Source organism: Micropterus salmoides, unplaced genomic scaffold (assembly GCF_014851395.1).
Source record: "Micropterus salmoides isolate LMB-PRFRI ecotype aquatic unplaced genomic scaffold, ASM1485139v1 Ms_hic_scaffold_16, whole genome shotgun sequence".
Lineage (NCBI taxonomy): Eukaryota > Metazoa > Chordata > Actinopteri > Centrarchiformes > Centrarchidae > Micropterus > Micropterus salmoides.
The window spans coordinates 2,853,938-2,876,346 of NW_024040707.1; the positions used below are offsets into that span (position 1 = coordinate 2,853,938).

The following is a 22,409-nucleotide window of genomic DNA, read 5'->3' on the forward strand; positions in this document are numbered from 1 at the left end:
CTCGAGGCGAGTTGAGCTGGTACCAGTAATCTTAAGGTCGCCCACTGGATCGAGGAGCCTCCGATCAGAAACCTCCAACAGCCAGTTAGAGCGAGCTGCTCGCACTTTAAAATGTATAAACCTGCTGATTCCCTCGTCTCAGCCTCGTGTTCGTCCACAGTTTGATTCTCTTCTTTTTGTTTTTCTGTGCAAAAACACAGAACACACGAGGTCAACCGGCTGCTGACGACCGTCTGCCTCAATGTTTAATCATCCCTTGATTGTTAGAGATCCCAAGTCCCAGGAACCGCCGCTCTGACACCGTTATGTATAAGCAGTTGGAATTGTCAGTTGACGAGTACGTACTGAAATGTTTGTGTTTCCTGCAGCTGAGCGGCTGGACGAGCAACCTGGTCGACAACATCATGGCACACCACTTCAGCTCTGTGAGTTTGTTTTTACGAGAACCACAGCTTTGTAAGAACAATATGTGAATCTCAACTCAACTGCGTGTTTGTGTGTGCGCAGGACGAGTTGACTGAGAATCAGGAGCTCATCCAGACGTACAGACTCCACATCTCTCAGGATATACCGCAGGAAAACTTGGCCATGTTCTACAACAGCTACGACAGGTGGGACACCGCAGGCTGGGACTGCAACTAACCATTATTTTCATTATTGATTTAATCGATTAGTTGTTGAGTCTATAAAATATCAGAAAATGCCCGAGATGACGTCCTCAGATATTCAGTTAACTGTCATAGAGGAGGAAGTTAGGAGTGGTCAAAGATCAGAATATTAAGTGTAAGTAGAACTGTGGACCATAATACCAACAGTACACAATATACTTCATTGAGTACTTTTAGTATAGTTACGGTTCCTGCTGTTAATAAAGCTGTTGTGTGACATTAGGTTTCTAATCGTCTTCACTGTGATATTTATTGTGTGTGTTAGTCGTACTGAGTTGGAGATAGAGCGGCCCGTCCCTGGTCTGAATGAAAACACCGTCACCACCCTCAGGTATCATTGTCTTTTTCTGTCTTTTTTAATAAAAATAAATTTACACCGTCGCATCCTGTTACAGCTCGTCTGATGTTTGTGTGTCTCCCTCAGGTGTCCCTCTCTGCTGGTGGTTGGAGACACGTCGCCTGCCGTTGATGTCGTGGTAAGTGTCTGCCCTGTTACCATGACAATAGCCAATATGTGACGTCACAGTTGTAAATTCTGTGTGTGTGCGATACTGCTCTGCCCTGCAGGTGGAATGTAACTCCAGACTGAACCCGACCAAGACCACCCTGTTCAAGGTACCTGTCTGTCCTTACCTGAATAACACCTGTCCATCTCTTAACTTAGCTCCTCCGTCAGGCTTCATCGGCTTTAGAACAGTTCAACAATTGTGATAATGTGGGTTGAGTTCTCGGAAGCTACATTTCATTACAGATATTCATTTAGTAGTACGGCCTAGGGCTGCGCAATTAATCTAATCGCAATGTGGTCATGTGCATTTAATCAGAAAAAGTGTTTCAGCTCCTCTCTGTGTGCGCTGCAGTCTGCTCATTATCTCCGCCCACACCGGGCTCTCGCTTGTACCCCTAAAAAACAGATACGCCTACGTGCAATGACAAAACGATAACTGAGCAGTGTGCGAGTAACTTTTAAGACAACAACCTACCGTAACCCCCCCTCCACCGCCCCGCCGCTAATCGTTTAAAACAGACTCGTAGCCGGAGCACCGAGAGAAATGCCGGGGCTCTGCGACAGAGAGACGTCGGCGGCAGCTGAAGCTGTAAGACGGAAGAAAACTGGGAGAAGATCAGGAAGGTTTGGGGTTTGGCTCGCTGCCATTTAACATTCAACGTGTTCAACTTCTCACAGAGCCGACGTGCTTGTCAGTCACTTTTCGTCAACATTAAAATAAGTTTGACACGCTACAGCAAATCATTAAATGTTGAACAATATGATGGACAAGTTAGTTCTTAGCGTTAACGAATTAGAGACCGACGTAGAGCCTTTTGCTTGCACAAGAATTTAATGTATAAAAAAAGGCAGGAAACTGCTGTAACTGTTTATAATTTTCAACTAGTGGTAAAAACTATACTATTATAATGAATGTAGTATTTAATATATTATTGTTATACTAGCAGTATTGACTAAACATTATACTCTTTATTTAATAAACTCGTGTACAGTTGCTCCTCCAGGTTGTGGATAGACTCTGCATTAGAGCCGGTGCCTGTGCGTCAATATGTGCAGCTTCTAGCCGCCTCCTCTGTAGAGCAACACGCTCCCCTTGTTCTGTTTTACATCTGTTTTACTAGTTATTGTTTATAAGTATTGTTTAATTATAATAATAATTAAGCAAGCAGACTCATAGCACCATTTGTTCCATTATAATCGAATCGCAATATGACTTTTTGTCCAAATCGTGCAGCCCTAGTACAGTCCAACTTCACCTGTAGTCTGGACAAGTATTTCACACACAAAGTTCAAGATGGAGAGAACAAAACGACAGAAGGAAAAGGGATGGTGCAGATTAAAGTAAAACTCCTGCCCGGCTTTATTACAGTCCTTGTGTGGACACATCTGTCAATGAGTTTGGGAACACTGTTTAGCATGCGTCGTATGTTGTGTTTTGAATGTTGGCAGTGGATCAACCTTAAACTTGTTGTTGTTATTCCTTGTGGACGGGCTTGTGTCTTCACAGTTGATGTGATTCTCTGTCTCTCCACTAGATGGCGGACTGTGGAGGTCTTCCTCAGGTGGTGCAGGTGAGTCTGCGCTTACTGTCTCATGATGGGGGCTTAATGGATACGTTTAAAACGGTATTAATGCCTAAATTTACTCTGAAAGAATTAACTGGTTTCTTTAATTGTTCGTCATGTCTGAGCAAAGTCCCCACTCTGAATAAAAATGTTTTCCAAAGCTCAGCTGAAGACGATAATGAGGCTTCAGCAGTTTGAGTTAGACGAATCAAGCGAGTAAGAATAATAATAATAATAATAATAATAATCCTTATTTGTAGAGCACTTTTCAAAAACAAGTTACAAAGTGCTTTAACAAGTGTAAAGAATAATACAAAAAACAAGATAAGAGCATGAAAAATTTATTAGTAAAATAAAATAAAAGGGATAAAATAAAGTCAAATAAGATCGGGAAAGGCTCTCCTATAAAAGTATGTTTTAAGAAGGGACTTAAAAGAGTTCACTGACTCAGCCGACCTGATTTCCTCGGGCAGGCTGTTCCAGAGCCTCGGGGCCCTGACAGCAAACGCTCTGTCCCCTTTAGTTTTCAGTCGAGACTCTGGAACAGACAACAGACCTCTGCCCGAGGATCTCAAGGTACGTGCTGGTGCGTATGGGACTAAAAGGTCAGAAATATAACAAGGCGAGAGGCCATGAAGAGCTTTAAAAGTGATCAATAGAATTTTAAAGTCAATTCTAAAACATACTGGGAGCCAGTGTAATGAAGCCAAAATAGGAGTAATGTGGTCATATTTCTTTGTTCTGGTTAAAAGCCTGGCAGCTGAGTTCTGGACAGTCTGGAGTCGATCAATAGATTTTTGGGTTAAACAGGTGAAAAGGCTGTTGCAATAATCCAGGCGTGATGAGATGAAGGCGTGTAAAATGGTCTCGGTGTCCTTAAAAGTTAACATAGATCGAATTTTAGCTATATTTCTAAGTGGATAAAAACATGATTGAACAAGCTTTGTGGTGTGCTGCTCGAAATTTAAATTACTATCAAACCAAACACCAAGGTTCTTTGCCACAGGCTTAATGTGATTTACTAGGGAACCAGCAGATGGCAGTATTTGATTTGCCATCTGCTGGGACCCGATGACCAGGATTTCTGTTTTGTCTGAGTTCAGCTGGAGGAAATTATTTGACATCCATTTTTTAACTTCACAAAGGCAGTTGTTAAGTGAACTCAGCATTCCAGGGTCTGTGGATCTGACGGGCAAGTATATTTGTGTGTCATCAGCATAAATATGAAAAGAAATGCCATGTTTATGGATAATATGTCCAAGGGGAAGCAGATACAAGGAAAACAAAATGGGTCCTAAGACCGACCCCTGAGGCACACCATATTTAACTGGACAGAATGAGGAGACATAGTTGTTTACAGACACACAAAACTTCCTATTTGACAGGTAGGATGAAAACCATTCTAGGGCAGTACCAGAGATCCCCACCCAGTGCCTCAGTCTGTCTAACATGATGTTGTGATCAATGGTGTCAAAAGCAGCGCTAAGGTCCAGGAGTACAAGGACTGAGCACATGCCGTTATCAGCAGACACTACAGGAAGACATCTCTTCCTGTAGTCTGTTTACAGCAGTATTTCCTCTTTGTAATTCCCCTGTGGTAGAGCGATGGTAACAAAGAACATATACAGTGACCAATAACACTTAAAATATACACACAGTCACGTAAGTATTGTTTTAAGACGGTGAACCTATCCTTTAAAGTCTCAGTATGCCTCATACTGTGTGTTTTTCTTCCCTCAGCCTGGAAAACTAGCAGAGGCCTTCAAGTATTTTGTCCAGGGGATGGGCTACAGTGAGTATCTTCTAACGTTAATGCACAGCTTTTAGACACAAACATGTAAAGTCTAATTGAAGAGATGCTTGTTTTTTTTTTTATTCTGAGAGTGTTATTTTGATCCAACATGTCTTTGCAGCTTCCTGTTAGTCTTTGTCTCTCCCGTGTTTCCGCCCCGGTGTTAACATGATGCTGTTTGTATGTTGTAACCACTCAAAATGTGTATTAGTTTCATTAACGTTGGCATTTTCGTTCTGGAGTTTGCTTTTACTGAATGAAATGACAGAATGAAGACTTCAAATGTCCGATCGTGTCGTTCCGTAACTGCTAGACGGAGTAAATAAGCAACTGTCTGATCAAAAACTGAAAAAGTGACGAAACTGTTTATGCCAAAAAAACATTAACAACGTGCATGTTGTTGGTGCGCGAGAACGTTTATGTTCCTCATCAAGTTAACAAACCTGTGTAGCCTAAACTGAAAAAAACTCACGTAGTTATATTTAGTTTTATGAATATTTTGGTTTTGGGATAATTTGTGAAAATCAAGTAAAGACAAAACTGTAGACTTTTTTTTAAAAGCAGCTGCTCAGTCAAAGTGTGTGTGTGTGTGTGTGTCTACAGCCTGCCTCACTGACTGTAAGTACACAGCAGTGTGTGAAGCAATAGGATTTCCTCAACACACCAAATACATGCGTGTGTGTGTGTGTGTGTGTGTGTGTGTGTGTGTGTGTTGCACAAGCTACGTCTTGTAACAGCTTAAATTATTTTTCAACCTTTCCTCATTCCTTTCTGCTCTTGTTTCTTTCTCTCTCTCTGTCTTCGTTTCCTCCAGTCCCTCATGTTGTATTAAACCACCTGAGCAGCCAATCAGGTATCAGGATTTCAACCAGAATCTTAAAGCCCCTCCACACCTCCCTCGCCTCTCTCCATCTTTGCTGTTGTTTCTCTTGTTACTCCCTCCCCTCGTCTGTCTGTGCGTCTTCGTGTGTGTCTGCATGCTGTTGATCAGCTGATCGCACTGATCCCCCCCCCCCCCTCTGCAGTGAAAGTGACCAGCAGGCTGTGCTGCATGCAAACGCACTTCTGCTCCGTTCACACTGCTGCTCACGTCTGTAGATCAAACTCAAATCCAACAGTAACATGAACGTGAAGCTGCCAGAAAATGTCTCATCTGTTGTTGTTCAGACAATTGGGCCTTTTTCACTACGGGAATGTGCACCTCCTCAAAAATGTACCTACTCGTTAAGTGCGATTTATACTATACGCGTCAAACAGACGCCGTAGCCTCAGCCTGATGTGCACCTCCTCAAAAATGTAACTACACGTGGAGGCGACGCAGACCGTAAGAACGGGGATTGGTCGGCTGGTTAGCCTCGCTATGCCTCTGAGCCGACAGGAAGTGCCAGCGCTTTGAAGTAACTTTCACTAGCGGCCAAACCAGCGGCTGTAACACGGTGGATGAATACATTTGACCACCACAACCCACGCGAAATGACTCGTTTCACTATCAGAATGTGATCCATTCGGTCGGTAACATTTGAAAAGGCTACAACAGCCGCACGTTTACAATTTTACTCCCATTCACGTGGCGCAGTTGTCCCTGAGCAGAGCTTGCTCCAGAGGCGTGCGACCTCTGACATGTATAGCCGTTGTAAGTTGCTTTGGATAAATGGCATAAATCAAGCTTAACCCGGAGTTCACTGCAGCGTGAACTAAAAGGACCTCAAGAACGCAACTGCATGTCGCGGCAACGCAGACTGCAAGAAGAATTAATCTATTTATCAAAAACATTGCAGATTCAGTTTCTCAACAACTAATTGATAAATGGACTAATCAATTCCCAACTGGGAAGCAAAACATGTCGAATCTTCTGAATCAGAATTTGCATTTATTTTGAAACACACGCTCTTTCAGTTCTGTCCTTAGTTAATACTGTATTTCCTCTGCAAATCAGCTGTTCCATTCCCTCTCCCCTGAAAGGACTGAACCTGTCAAATAAAATCTAGTTGCAGGAATATTTGCTCAAAGTGGAAACAAAAGCAGAACCCAAAACAAAAGTTACATGTTAAAGGTTCAGTGTGTACGTTTTAGTGGCATCTAGTGGTGAGGGTTGGGAATTGCATCCAATGCTCAGTCACCGCTCACCTCTCCCTTTCCAAGGCTGCAACGTCATGAAAGCGCACACTCACTCACTCGATTAATTTTCAAGATATGTTATGTTTATGATATTTAAAAAAAGGTTCATAATGGACATTGTTGTTTTAGGTAACCTAACTTCTGAAATAATCATATAAATAATAATAAGATTAGCTGCAACAATAATTACAGATGATATACAAACTCTTTTGTCTGCTTCGTTGTTGTCAAGGCTTATGGGTAATCTTTCTTGTCAACTTCCTGTTGTGCTCCTTGCGGTTTGGAATCTCACTTAAAATGTCCGAATACCCTGTGCAGGCCACTTAGCAGGGAACTACAGGGCGATTGGAACGCACCCCAAGTAGGGCTGGGCAATAAAACAATAATGATAATTATCGCAATATAATTTTCTTCAATATCAATATAATAAATGTTCAATATATCGTCGATAAATATTTGGTTACTTAATTTTTTTATTAAACTATTTATTTTGTTGAGGAAAAGGGACTGAAAAAAGTTTTACTAATCATATTTGTTAAATTTATTTTTATCACAATAGTTTTGAATGTTCTCCCTCCGATTTTGTTAAGTGATTCACTGTTTGGCATCAAGTGTTTGTCCCAAGTGTTACCCCATAAAGAAAGATTAACCATCTGGTTTCTTCAATTTTCAGTCAAGAGCAAAGATCAGCCTTTAAACTTGAAAGAAATTATGATTTGACATTTATCGTGATAAATATCGATATCGAATGATATGAAAAGTTTTTACCGTGACAACATTTTTTGGCCATATCGCCCAGCCCCAACCCCAAGAACGTACGAGAAGCTACGGTGGCCAACACGCTCTGTCGGCTCTTGTTCTAAATAACTCGTGTGGTCCTCAATTTGTCCAAATGTCACTTCTCTTCTGACTTTTAACGGTTCATTACGTACAGTCTTTATACACCACTGAGAACACTGAGTTCTGTCGATATGTCCTCGTAGATATTACACACTGGACCTTTTTTAAGTTACGGGTCGTTAAAACATTCCTGTAGGTGAAGAAAGGCCTAAAGTTTTAGTTTTTAACCAGTCCGACACGTCAGCCCTCAGTTTGTTGCTTTCTTATTGTTGAAACATTTCAGATGCTCACACAACCTGACATCACGAGTAAGATGGATTTCCTGTGATGGAAACGCTGATTAATTCAGATTTGACGCCTCAGATTCACATTTTGCAGCGTTTGGGTCCTGGTAAGACCTCAGTGTGAACGGAGCCTCCTACTCGCCGTCATCAGATTTGAATCCAGCTGCTCAGCCACAGCGCGGACGATTCAAATCGGCACATGCTGGTTGGACGGAGAGATCCAGCTCCACACTGACGTCTTCTCTTACTAACACATTCATGTCTCTGTCGCCCCCTCTTCAGTGCCCACAGCTGGTATGACCCGGCTGGTTCGCTCCAGGACTCACTCGGCCTCCAGCGTCGGCTCCACAGACGGCGTCCGGAGCCGCACTACACTGCCAGAGGACGGCAACAGCCCCAAACACACAGCGGCACGCACCATCGAAATGACCGCGTAGGACGGTTTCCCGCTCTTGTTTCCTCTCTTTCCTCTTCCATTCCTCCTCACATGCTGCGTGAACGTTCCTCTCCGTCGCAGCAGTTCCTCGTTGTAGTTGAAATAAAAAGGTCACATCTAAGCATCGTGTAAAGTAGAGACGACTTCAATATCTTTAGACTTCACCGCTGTCGTAAACGGTTCGGCCTCAGCGGCAGCCATGTTGGCTCTTTAGGATGCTGTTCGCACCATCACTCGCCTGGCGCCAGGCGGTTCATGTGGTGACGCTGTTGATGTAACTGTACATGGAGTCCAGCTGGTTCATATTTATATACAGATGTGTTGTCTGCTGTTCAGACCAGATCCTCTTCCTTTAGCTTAGGTCCTGATCCATTATTATTATTATTATTACTACTCTTATTATTTTGTTGTGTTGATGGTGGTGTTGGTTGCCGTGAAGCTCGTTTATGAAACTGTCTTCCTACCGATAAAATAAAAGTGACTTTAAGGGAATATTTCACCCATAAATGTAGGCCTACAGTTTTTAATATCAGTTATGCCTCTCCCACCCTGGACTGCCCGGGAAATGAGTAAGCGGGGGGATTTTATACCAGAACATAACAAATTAATAAATAAATATGTATAAAAACTCAAACATGCAGAGCAATCTGACAGTTTGTGAAACCAGTGAAAGGAAGATCTACAGTCCTGCTGTGCTATCAAATATCTCTTCACCAGCTGCAGTTAGTCGCTGCTTCACCAACAACAACCTTTTCCTGCTTTCTTCAGAAGGCATGAAGCAGATAAGCGGGTGTTCGCCGCAGTTTTTGCTCTTCATGCATTAACATTAACAACCAAGTGTTCCTTTGGAAAAATAAACACATGGCGAGCTGTTTTATTATATCCAGACTCCTTAAAGACTCCATTTGGATTTCTAAAAAAGAAAATAAAAATCCTCTCTGCTGCACAATAAAATGTTCATTATGTTTCTGAGCTTGCAGCTTTCTCCTCTTCCAAAGATGGAAGCTAGAAATGACACGTCCTCGTCAGTTTGAATGACTTAAAGCAAAATTAAAAAGTTGTTATTTACCTTTGTCTATACTGATGTGATTTTTTTTTTTTTAATAAATCTTATTTCTATTTTATATTTCCACTTGTTGTGCAACATGTTATGTCATTTCTGGCTGCCTAGATGGAAAGTAGAAAATCTTTTATCGTGCAGCAGGCAGTCTTCTAGAAAAACCTTCACAACAACCTTCTTGGTGTTTTTCAGAAAAACTAACTGACTTGAATGTAACATAAATACACGAGAGGCACAAAAGATTTTAGCTCCCTTCAGCATTTTCCTTATAGTCTAGTAAACTGAGATTGTAGATGTTCATACCTACAGTTTAATGGAAAGGGCGACTGCTGCCAGTAGTTTTTTGTTTGGTGTTTCAGACTCCGCTGAGTGAGTCATTGATTTAAGAAAGGTGAACTTTTTCTTTGTTGGGGACCCTGAACGCGACCAGTTAACCCAGCGTGCTCCTTTTTACTGTAACTGTACATGATTTAGTTTCGGGCGAGCTGTTTTCCTGAAGCCGCCCTGCTCGGTGTTCATTCGGCCCGTCGGCAGCATGCTCGTCGTGGAGTTCTGGCATGCACAAACTGTACCGTGGTTATCAGTCTCGTGAGTAACTGAGATGTCGTTCAGCTGTAAAACAGAAGCGCCTCCTCCTAAAACATCAGAGAAACAGAATTCCTTCCACGTTGTGTTGTTGCAGTTACAGGTTTTGTTTCTGTGGACTTGCAGCTGCCAGCAGGGAAGACATATTGCTTATTGATCATTACACAGACTGATGTGAGGCTCTGACCGGAAGCACTTGTCTGGCTTCAGTGACGTTGATTCGATAAATGGCACTTTAGATGTCACTGTGTGCGAGACGAGACGCAGACAGACCGGCGACCACGTTGCTCGTCCTGCTGATGTTGGGAGGCGGTGATGCTCGACTTCTCCGTGACGGTGACTATTGTTTTTAAGAGATGCTGCCGCCTGCTGGAGGACTGAAGAACAGCTCCCAGAGTTAGCAGCATTCATGTGGACTCGTATTAGAATTTCAGTTTCCTGTAAACATGTCTGTACAAAAACAACTTGGCGAGACACAAAGTCAAATATTTAGTTCTTATATTCTATATATACACTAACTGTAGTTAATGTTCTTAATATTTATTATTATACTATTACTTTTGAGGTTTGTACTGAAGCATTGTTAGATGTTCTGTTACGGAGGTTTGTTGTGCCTTGACTTTTAATGTAAACAAGGTTTGTAATTAAATAAAGCTCGTTATCCAAAAAAACAAAAAGCCGGTTTGACCTGAATATTCTGCAATTGGTGGAAGACGTATCATCAATACTGTACGTTACACACAACTGGATTATATAGCTTTAAACTGCATTTTACTGCTGTACCACTATCTGTAGGTGTAATGCAAGAATGTAATCAATGCCCACTGGAAAGAAGACCAGTGTGAGGGAAGCCAACAGTCAGTAATGGGTGAAATTAAGCAAAAATATAGCTTTGAGTCTCACGTAGGGATCAAATTTCACCGTCACGGCAGGTGTGGGTCAGTTTTAGGCCTCTGCCGTCCCTCCATACACTTGAGACAATTAATTCTGTTGGCTGCATCATGAACATCCCTGAAACCCTGAAGACCGGTTCTTTCATTCTACAGGTAACTGTCACTTTGCTTTATAATAAAGTTTATTTGGGACGGCATTAGCTCATTCAATGGCTTGGGAGCATTGTGTCAAACCCTTAACTTCTCCCCCGGGTGCTGCACAATGGCTGCCCTCTGCGGCTAATTAGGATGGGTTAAACGCACAAGAACAAATTTCCTGGTTAAACTGACAAATACACAAAGTAAATTGGTTAAAAAATAAAACATATTGTTAACTCAAAGCATCACTTCTGGATAAATCAAAAACAAACCACGTCAACAATCATATGAAAAGGTGATTTATTGGACACAAAACGTCTGCTGTGGTGTCGGGTTGAAACAAGTGCAACAGATAAAAACGCACTCGCAGCACCTTCAGCATTGAGCGCATGCTGGGTTCTTTGAACAGTTCAGCGCGGCGTGTTTTAAGGTGGAGGGAGAACGAAGTGTTGGGTTCAGCTGGCAGCAGGGGGCGCCGTCTTGCTGCAGAGTCGACCCAGCAGACCGGCCATCTGCAGCAGGGAGTTGACGCCTTCAGCCACCCTCATGTGAGTGTAACCGATCTCCTGGAGGACAGAAGCAGAAGATTAGCACAAAGTCTGGTAAGAAGTTTAGTCTCACTCTCAGATATGAACCAGCGACGCGTTGACGAATCAACATTTTCATAATCGATGACATCACGTCAGCCCTAAGATGGGACCATAATTTACTAAATGAACATCATGCTGTGTTGAAGAAAACTTCAGGAAAGTGTTTACTGAGGGAATAAATCAGCTGAGAAGTAGCAACATTTTCTCAGACTTCTATACAATCGCACTTCTTTCTGCAGCTGGTGGAGTCGCCCCCTGCTGGCTGCTGGAGAGGACGCAGGTTTAAGGCTCTTCAACGCTGGCTTCAGGCACGAGAGCCGGAGGTTCTCGCTTAGTTTTCAGCCTGTTTTAGCATCCCAGCTACTGTCACAGACGAAATATCGTCACGTCCAGTTGCAAAAAATCAAGATGGCGCCAAACTCGAGGCTTCAGACCTGTAGTCCAGAAAACAACAGGTGACGTCACGGAGGCTACGTCCATTTATGAAACAGGACTCATTTACCTCTAAAGGTTACCTGAAACAGGTTAAAGCAGTAGTTCAGCACTTGTTCTGTCTTTCAGAGGGTGAAACAAGAAGATGCGAAACACGTCTGTTCATCAGGTATGGAGCTGAAGTTATGACGTTGTTAGCCTAGCTTAGCATAAAGACTGGAAGCAGGGGGAAACTGCTAGCCTGACTGACCACAGTTGGAAAATACACCTGAGGTTTACTGAATAAGAGGGGCTTATTTTTTTGTTTTGTTTTAGCTGTACACTAACAGAACCGTAAAATCTACAGCTTCAGGGGAAGTTCTGGAAATACTTCCTCACAAACAGCAGCGTATCCAGCGTGGCCAGGGGTGGCGCTCCGCCTCACCTTGATGAACTCCAGTTTTAGGTACTCGGCCATCTGGTAAGTTTTGCAGACCCTGAAAATGTTTCCGATGATGTCCTCCGGAGAGTAGCCCAGCGCCCACAGCTGCTCCACCACCTTGTAGGCCTCGTCGATGTTCCCGTCCACGCAGTGTCCCAGCATGCCTTTCACCAGCAGAGGGTGAGGCTCGTCGCACACTTTGAAGACATTCTCGCTGTTGATGTAGCCGAAGCCGGAGTTGGTGGACTGCAGGTTGTTTAACGCCTGGAAACAAACAAAAAAACAGGAAGTCAGCAAAACAACCGTGGTGCCTTTAAGGCGAGCGCTGGACTCTTAGCTCCGCCCCTCACCTGTCTCATGTCTCCCTGGGCGGTGAAGATGACTGCTTCCAGCCCGTCGTCTGACACAGACAGACGCTCCTGCTCCACCACCTCCTGCAGCCGGGCCAGGATCTGTCCGTCGGTCAGTTTGGAGTACCGCAGCACCGCGCAGCGAGACTGGATCGGCTCTATGATCTTATCGGAGGCGTTGCAGGCGAGAGCGAAGCGCGTCGTCTTCGAGTAGATCTCCATGATCCTCCTCAGAGCCTGCTGGGCTCCGTCTGTCATGCTGGGAGGAGGACGGAGACATTACAGGTGTTTCCAACAGCTACCAGACCAGATCTGTCCTGAGCGTGGAAACAAACTGCACATTCAAATGGTTCAGACTAGCTCCTCCTACAGGAACAGGCGCGTTGGACAGACATTCAGGTCTCAGCGCTGCAAACTGCATCGTCACCTTTGCTGATTTTGAGATGATCAAAACTGTGAAACGTCTGCCACCAACAAAACTGGGCCGCAGAAACAGACGAATGTTGAACGTCAAATAACTTTTTCCATCCACGACTCTTTACTGGTTTCCTTCTCGACCAGTTGACGTGGAGCCGTTTTATGCAAAGTGTACTGGGACCACGCAGCTGGTGGTTTTACACTTTAAATAAATTTGACTTGATTTGACATAAGTGTTTGCTGCAGCTGTTCTAGTCATAGATTTCAGGTACCAACAGAAACTACTGTAGAAAAACGAGAACTGTTGTCTAGAGATGAAATTAATCTGCCGAAAAAATCATCCCTAATTTACTTCATTAAGCTCAGCTCCACGGTCCCTCGTTGTCAGACTCCTCTGAACACTGAGATAATTATCAGGATGTACAGGACAGAGCTAAATAATAGATTTTTTGACATTTGTTAATCGAGTCAGAATCTTCCACGTCGGCATTGCGATGTTTTTCTCCCACCCCCAAGGTAAAGAAATCACTGCAATAAACTATAATTTGAACTCAAAATTTATGACTTCAAACGTGAGCAGTTCAATCTTTCTCAGATAAATTTAAAGTTTTTTTTTAAAGGTCTAAAAAAAAACTGAAAGTATCAAGAATTTCACTAGAAAAAAAAGCAAAAATTCGATAAAGGTAAACTTAATTTTGCGCGACAGGATTTTTTCTTGTCCATTAAAGTATCTGGTGACCCTGCAGATTTATCTTGGACCTCTTTCAGGGGGGACTGGTCACAATCTGCAATGTTAAAGGCAAAGTCAGCTCCCCTGGTAATAAAACACCTGTGGCCTCACCTGTCGGCTTCATCCAGGATGATGATCTTGTGCCGTCCTTTGGGCAGTGTGACTTTCTGCTGAGCAAACATCTTGATCTTGTTCCTCACCACGTCGATTCCCCTGCAGACACAACAGCAACACTCGCCATCGACTCACGTAACATCAACTATAAAGCGTGTCGGGTTGTGAACTTTAGCGGAGCAGTTTAACCGGCCAGCGAGTGGACATCTGAGGCGAGATCTCACCTGTCGTTTGAAGCGTTGAGCTCCAGCACGGCGTCTTTCATGGAGGCTCCCAGCAGAGCTCGGGCCAAACACAAGATGCTGGTGGTCTTTCCTGTGCCTGGAGGACCTGGATCACAGCAGGCAGGATTATTTTTCCTCACTAATAGTAAAAATACAAATGACTCACAGTTTGCTTGATTCGGGCGGCGACGAGGTTTGGTGTTGGTGACAAAAGCTTTACAATTTATCAGTTTTAAAGTCGACCGCCATTTTAGCGACGTAGCGGAAGGGGCGGGGCCAACAACACGGGAGAATTGGGAAGCTGCAGAGAGAGAGGGGCCAACAACAGCACGGCTTTTACGAGTTTCGTACACTATTTCATCACTAAATCCACTTCTGAGAAGTTTTGAGGCGAGAAATCAAATGGAATATTGGCAGTTTTACGAAAAAGCGATGGTGGATTAAAAATGTGCTTGAAAGTTTTCAGACCAGCTCCGCAGGTGGCGGCGGGGGAAGCTAGCGAGGCCGGAGACACAGCAGTTTAGATAGTTTAAATGTTCGTACTGCTGTTATTCAGTCATTGCATTTGAGTAGTTTAAATCAAATTACTTTGCTCATGATGTACAGAAAATTCTTGGTTTGTGAAACTTAAAATAAACAGCAGAAATAGTATGAAAAGGTGACTGTCGTTACTTTATTTGTTAAATTATTATTCTTGCTGTTATTTTGGAGCTCTGCAGGCGGCCTCTGTGCTGGGGGGGATTGTGCAATCTTGCGACAGTCGTTTCCGGTTAGTGCACAACAGCAGAGTTTGATCTGAGAAAACACTAACCTGTCAAAATGAACACACTAAGCAAGTAAGTACGCAGTGTACTGCATGTTAGTGTACTCAAGGAAGTACAGCAATTGTCTGTTGTTTTCCCACCTGTTTGCGTTCGCCAACATCTCTCCTCCCCTTCAGACTGAGCAGCTTCTACAGCTTCTGCTATGTAACTTAACATTAGATCAATTTATAGAAAGTGACTGGAAGCTGGATTTTATTACTGCCTACTTGTCCAGTGTTGAGAACATCAGGTTTTCTCAAGTTTTCAGTCTGAAAAAGTGGTTTTGGAAAAGAAAGGACGGAGGTGACCGGAGGAGCTGAGGTTAGTAAAGCTAATTAGTGATGCCTTTTAAGCTGATGAGGAGACGTTTCTTTTTGGATTTTAATGTGCAAATAAAATGCAGCTCAAGGGAGGAGGTTTCTCGTGTTGCACAGAAAAGGCAAACATGAACAGTCGTGTCTATAATGATTCTGAGGTCACATTAACAGGGTTTTGCCCAAAACATGCTGTGGCATCACTGTAAAATCACTGTGGAGCAACAGAACCAACCAAATGACTTTCTCCAGATCTAAAAGGTTGTAGTTCCTCCAGCAGACTGATCTTTGGCTGTTGTTTATTTATTACCTGCTCTCGCTTTTCCAATTATTTGTTCAGAGATATGGTGAAAATAACGGCCCAATGATGTGAAATTACATATTTGTCTTTGGACAAATCAAAACATTCATCTAAAGCTCACATTAAACTGGGAGAACACTGCAGTTTTAAGCTCTTCTAAGGTGCATCGCATGCTCATGGACACAAGAGCAAAGTTGTGTTGGGGTTTTTATATTCAGGCACAATTTTTGCTTCACTGCTGCTGCTACAACTCCATCCAAGGGGAAACACTGATTACTGTTAGTTAGGAGTTTTAAAGTCAGCTGCAGAAGACATTTCGACTATATTATTTGGTTACTGTACACAAAACAACAGAAACGCAATTTCAGGAATGTTGACTCTGGATTGGCGTTGCGTTTGTGAAGCAGTATAAATATCTTGGAACAGTAATTTAAAATCGACCTGACCCTGAAATTTGATGCGATCTCTAAAAAGGAACATCAGTGTTCTTCCTCAGAAAGTAAAATGTTTTTAATGTTGAAAAGTCATTTATTGAATCTGATCGCACGGCGTGGTGACCTGAACACCAGGGACAAGAGAGCGTCTCTCCCCTGACTGCCGTCTGCAAGGCCAGGTCCATATTGATCTCCACAAACCAGAGTATGTAACAGTCAGGTTGTAGATTTAAAGCACCGCTTGTTTTAGGTTTGTACCGTTTGTACCGTTCACGTGTTGTTGTTTTTTTGTACATGTGTTGTTTCTGATCTGATCCTTGTTTTAGGTTTTATCTTGACTGCAAATTACGTTTCCCACTTTGGGATAATAAAATGAACTGAACAACGGCACAAACTGCCATATTGCACATATTCCTATTATCCTTCTGTATTTAATTTTAGATATTTATTATAAATCCTCCCCCCCCCCATAACATGTTTGGACAACACAAATCCACAAACACACCTTCGTTTCTGCCGCATTGTTGTGTTTTTTCTTGTACACACAGTCACATAGACAATTATTTTCTAACTTTGCATCTGTTTATTCCACATTTATATATTTTTAAAAAAATCTTTTTAGCTGTATGTTTATGTCTTTGTCTAGCACCTCATCACCAAAGCAAATTCCTCATAAGCGTAAACTCTGATTCTTCTTTAGAGCTGGATATTTTCTGCTCTGTGACAGTAAACTAGAGTATATTTGGACAAAACAAGAAACACTGTTCAACAGTTTTTCCTATTGATTAATCTTGAAAATAATCGACAGTGACAGAATAATAGTTAGTTGCAGCCTTAGTATTGTGGACAGGGATGCAGGGGTTTATCTAAATTAAATGTTTTGAGCTTAGTGGCGACCTTTTGCAGATCAACACCGACTCAGTAGCTGTTTTTAAGCAGTTCAACTCTTCTGCATGTGCACATTGTCTTTTTATTACGGGGTTCCTGGAGCACCACGCGAGGCGGACTGACTCCAACCTGCAGCCTCCACTTTTTAACGTCCCTCCCGTCCAGGTGCGCACTGACCTGCGATGATGATGTTGGGGACGTTTCCCTCTCTGGCGAACACCTCCAGCCGGCTCACCGTCTCCTCGTTCCCCACGATCTCCCTCAGCTTCAGCGGCCGGTATTTCTCCACCCACGGCAGCTCGTACGACCCGCCGCCGGAGCTTTTCACCGAGCCCTCCCCGGCGTCCGTGTCCGCCTTCTGGCCGCCTTCTGTCGGCTTCTTCTTCTCGCATTCAGCCTCCGCCATCTCCACGTCCATGATGCTGCCGGGCTTCCTGTCAACTTCCCGTCCGTCAGCGCGCGAACTGGCCGCGGGGAGTTTTTCCCTCCCTGAACCAAACCACGCGATAGTAAACTGACGCCTCATTGGCCGAGCGCGGCGGCATCGGGGGCACTGATTGGCCGAGGGCTGCGCGCTAAAGATATCGCGATATTTGCGTCTAGGAATGTTGGAAGCGAAGATGTCACAAACAAAACAAAACAAACAAAACAAACAAAACAAACAAAACAAACAAAACAAACAAAACAAACAAACAAAACAAACAGTAAGTGTTTATTAAGTATTTATGTTATAAACAAAGTGTTTATCCTACACACAGTTAGTTTATATGTTACATTACAAACTTTTAGGAATATTTATTCATTTATTTTTGTTTACTCGGTTATTAATATTATTTGTCGTTGTCCTCATCACTTTTTGAAAGCATTTGTTAAAAGTATTCTGAAAAATAGCTTGCAGCAAGAAATGTTGACTAACAAGTGAAAATGCTTTGAGAAACGTTTATTTGCACGTTAAGATAATCTGAAATAAAAATGGGACATTTTTGGTTTGGTGGTCTTAAAAATATATATATTAATGTTATTATGTATGAAATAAAAAAAGGGGGACAAGTTTGGTTTTATAATCTGTCAAATATAACTCAAGTCACTATGTTTCAGTCAATAAGCAGAGGCTTCAATCACTTTCTGGCAAGTGGAATATTGCATTACATGAGTTACGTTACATGTATTGGCCATTTAAAGGAACAGCAAGTTACATACTGCAGTCAGAAGGATAATTGCAAAAGAGAACATGTCTTTATTTTATATATAACTCAGCAGTAAGTCTTGTTAATTATAGGCTACAGTCTGTGATATTAGACATAGGCCTGCCAAACACATAATCCATCATCAACAGCAGGCTTCTATTATTGTCTATAATCACGTATAAATGTCAGGCCTGGTTACGCTATAAACTGCACACTCATTTTAATTTGGCCACAATTATGATTATTATGTTAAAAGAAACGTTAAAGTGTCACAAAGACATACTTTTGCTATTACCGCGGACATAAAGTGATGTTTATTTGCACGTTATGTCTGTTTGATGAAGACATTTCCGGGGACAGCTCCAGACGGGGACAAGCCACCAAAACCAGGGACTGTCCCTGGTTTTGCAGGGACGTCTGGTCACATTAAGAAAACATGCAATGCAATTAGAAGAAACAAATGTGCATTGTCCAAAATGAGTAACTTAAGCTAAAAAAAACAAGCTTATATTCTGTCATATTGTTATATTTATGAATTGTCCCCTGCCAGCTAAATCTTTTTGTTTCCCTTTATATAAATAAAGACATTTCCACCATGAATTGGTGCAGAAAATGTCTACAGAAAGCAGGAAATTAAGTGTATAATGGTCCAATTTTCTGGGGGACCTCCTGCTCATATATTCAGTATTTTATATTTCTTCAAAATAGTTTAAAAATCTTCTTGTCTTGTTCTCGTGAATCATCACGTCTTGTGATCAAAGTGTATCATCACGGCCCTAATCTGAGCCCTCATGTCCCACCACTTGTCAACACAAAGTGACGCCCTTGGTCGTTTTCTCTACAGGCTACTGGTGGAAAGTAACTAATTACATTTACTCAAGTACTGTACTTATGTAATTGTACTTTACTTGAGTATTTTCTTTTCACTTTTACTTTAAGCCTTTTAAGACTTTAAGACTTAATAAAATATGCTTTGTTATAAATTAAACTCCCCAACATTTTATACAAGTACAGCTGACAGGATTATTAGATCGACTTTAACAGTTTAGGCTCCGGTTAAAAGACGGCATTTCTCACTATTTTCAGAATTTCAAAAATCGATTAATAGAGAAAATAAACTGTAGTTTAATCCACAATGAAAATAATCTTTATTTGCACTCAAGATACAAAATATTTAAACGTGAGCTCCAGCACAAAAAAACCTGCTTCAATATACATTTTAAATACATTTTCCTGCATATACTTACATTTTTAACATTTTCAATGCAGGACTTTTACAGTGTGGTATTAGTACTTTTACTTAATTAAAGGATCTGAATGTTTCATCCACCACTGACACACACACATATAACTGAGTAACTTAAAAATTATTGAAAGGACAACGTGTTTATAATGAATACCATTGTTTGTAATATTTAGCAAGGGGATCATACTTTTACTCAAGTACAGGATTGTTTACACAATACATGTATATTTTAGTTTTTCCGGTCAATTATACACAGTAGCAATAAATTGATCTTATAGTTATGAAGGTGGTTAAATAATACTAAATTGTTATGTCAAAAAAACAATGGCAGTGTCCGAAATCCCCACTACCTACATTAGGAGAGTAGTGAATGTAGAGCACTATATAGTGAGCTCACTGGCATTATTAAAACACTTTACACTTTATTCTCTAACTGAAAAATAAAGGTGAAGTCTGAAGCTCAAGTTTATTGTCGCTGCGCTTAATACTTAACAGTTTCTTTCCCCTTGCTCTACCCAAAATAGCAGTGAAACAAAACAAAAAACAAATCATTAATTAATGTGAACTGGGTTGAGATCTGATGACTGTAAAGAACGTAGCGTTTTATTCACATCATTTTCATCCTCCACGAAACTTTTAGTGAGCCTTGGTGCACTGAGGCTTCTGCATCATGTTTCTCCACTTTTTAATGCACATAGTCTCTTTTGTTAATTTAAAACTTGTATATCTTGGAAGAAATGAACTAACAGACTCATCTGAAATTAATTAAAGTGGCTTGGTGATTTGACTAAAATCATCTTTGTTGCATTTTACATGTTTGATAGCTTAAAATTTGTAAATAAGATGTATTGGTGTATATATGTTCTTGTGACAAACAGTGTGTTGTTTTTTCATCACCTTATCTTTAACAGCTGTTTTCTCAAAACGACATGTTTCCTGTACGCCAAGTCATTTTGCTCGCCCTTCAAGGCTGTTAGATCATCATAACTTCACTGTTTCTTAGGACGCACAGCCAGACGTGTGCAGAAGTTTTATTTTAAATAAATCTTAATTTTATGTGGCAATTTATCAGTAAATATGTGGGGGGTTATACACATATGAGTGGTTAGTCAATCCATGAAAAACAATATTTTGATAAACCGTTCTGTAAATATTTATCACAATAACCAACAACATCAATCTGACTCTTCAATGTGCTGCAAAATGGATTTGTGGGATTTGCGAGAGCGCATATCTAATGAGGAACTCCCTTATTTGCATATTAAAAAGTAAAATAACATAAATTAAATCAAAAAAAGCTTCGTATTTCTGTTTACTTTTCAGCTTGTAAAGTTTCATTGTGATGCGGTGTCGTAATGTAAGTTCCACATCCAGCAGACACAAAGCAACACAGTTATGTTGTTTGTCCACATATCTGGCTCTTTAGCTGCTAGATGTTCCACTTTCATCACCAGCGATGGTCTCTCACTGTGTCTGCCAGCTGTTTGTGCAGGTTTATTAGAGGCTGTTGATGAAAACAGCAGCTGCTGCTAGAAACACTGCGACTGAACCTGAGCTGAAAATTCTCTGTAGACGTGAGAGGAACTTTGGAGTTGGTTGATAATTTTCTGCCTGTTAATCACTACTACTAACACTTTTCATATAGTTTGTCCTATTTTCCTCCTCACATGTCTTGGAACTGAGGTGCAGCTATTTCAGTGTGTGCATGCACATGCCTTTTGAAAAGATATAAAGGTAGATAGTAGGTTTATTTGTCACATAACAACAGGTTGTAAAGCAAAATGAGGTCGGTAACTTTGTTCTGCCACGTAGCAGACAGTATATACAGTAAATTGAAAGCAATAATAGAAATGGTAAACAGAAATAAACTATAATCAGTGGAGCAGTTCTGAGGATGAATTTGAGTCTGATAGCTTGGGAGAAAAAGCTGCTCTGCAGTCTGGCGGTGCGGCAGCAGAAACTTATATATCTTTCCCAGAAGGCAGCAGGGTGAACAGGCAGTGGCAGGGTGGGTGCTGTCCTTTAGGATCCTCTGGGCTCTGCAGGCTCCTCACCTCACCGATGATCTTCTGAGCAGTTTTAATGACCCGCTGCAGAGCCCTTCGGTCCTGGGCCGTGCACATCCCATCTTAGTGATGTTCCCAGTCAGGATGCTTTCTGTTGCTCCTCTGTGAAGAACCTAGCACAGGAATTTAGCCTTCTTAAGCTTCCTCAAGAAATCCAGTCGCTTCTGAGCTTTCTTCACCAGCGTGGAGATGTGAGATGTCAGCTTCTCTGTGATGCTGATTCCCAGAAACCTAAAACTGTTCACCTGCTCCACCTCAGCTCCACCGATGTAGACAGGAGTGTGTGTCTTTATCTCCTTCTTCCTGAAATCAACGATCAGCTCCTTGGTGTTGCTGACGTTGAGCAGTAGGTTGTTCTCTGCAAGATTATGAATTTCCTCCCGATATGAAGTCTCATTGTTGTTTGAAATCCGGTCGATGACGGTAGTGTCGTCTGCAAACTTCACAACAGAGTTCTCTCCATGTCGAGCGGATGCAATCGTGGGTGCACAGCGTGAACAGGAGGGGGCTGAGCACACAGCCCTGGGGGGCTCCGGTGTTGAGTGGAGGAGGTGCGTCCGCCAAACCGAACTGATTGGGGTGTTTTTGTGAGGAAGTGCAATTAATATCCAGTTGCAGAGCTGTAATTAAAGTTTGCTGAGCAGTTTCATCGGGGAGGTTGTGTTGAATGCTGAGTCCTTTTAATTTGAAAATGCTGCACATTAATATGTTGACAGTGCTTCACAAAAATAATCTGGATTCTCACTGTAATCTTTCTTTAAATTGTTTTTTATTTACACCAGCGCTTAGCTTGTAAATCAATACTTATTTTAATAATTGTTTGGCGGCTTCCGGAAGTCGTCATCGCCCCAGTCTGAACCACTTCCTACTTCCGCAAACACGGCTCTGTGCAGCTTCCCTGTTTATCGGGCTGATCAATGCGGCGGTTTTCTTCTGCCTTTCGTGTCTTTTGCTCTGTTTAATATTTCCAACTGTTCCGACATTTATGACTGATTGATTAGCACC

The 22,409-nt window shown here is 42.0% G+C and overlaps 2 protein-coding genes across 8 annotated transcripts in view; one reads left to right on the top strand and one right to left on the bottom strand.

Moving 5' to 3' along the window:
* Positions 1–10,533, top strand: part of LOC119905061 (protein NDRG3-like) — a 24,530-nt gene extending 13,997 nt beyond the window's left edge. For 6 of the 7 annotated variants that reach the window (XM_038721766.1, XM_038721763.1, XM_038721764.1 and 3 more), the window contains exons 9-16: positions 369–425; positions 508–611; positions 934–999; positions 1,093–1,144; positions 1,236–1,283; positions 2,712–2,747; positions 4,482–4,533; positions 5,348–5,535. In XM_038721766.1, the coding sequence (XP_038577694.1) occupies positions 369–425; positions 508–611; positions 934–999; positions 1,093–1,144; positions 1,236–1,283; positions 2,712–2,747; positions 4,482–4,533; positions 5,348–5,520 (588 nt within the window). In that variant the 3' untranslated portion in view covers positions 5,521–5,535. Of the gene's footprint in view, positions 1–368; positions 426–507; positions 612–933; positions 1,000–1,092; positions 1,145–1,235; positions 1,284–2,711; positions 2,748–4,481; positions 4,534–5,347; positions 5,536–8,057 lie in introns of those variants that run through there. The other variant, XM_038721770.1, reaches the window with a different exon arrangement.
* Positions 10,534–11,170: 637 nt separating this feature from the next.
* rfc2 (replication factor C (activator 1) 2) lies at positions 11,171–17,446 on the bottom strand. The gene is made up of 6 exons (XM_038721762.1): positions 17,083–17,446; positions 14,166–14,271; positions 13,939–14,040; positions 12,681–12,939; positions 12,334–12,594; positions 11,171–11,453 (listed from the first exon to the last, which is right to left on the bottom strand). The coding sequence occupies exons 1-6, from the start codon at positions 17,429–17,431 to the stop codon at positions 11,343–11,345; spliced, it is 1,188 nt and encodes a 395-aa protein (XP_038577690.1). The 5' UTR covers positions 17,432–17,446; the 3' UTR covers positions 11,171–11,342.
* Between the last annotated feature and the right edge of the window lie 4,963 nt (positions 17,447–22,409).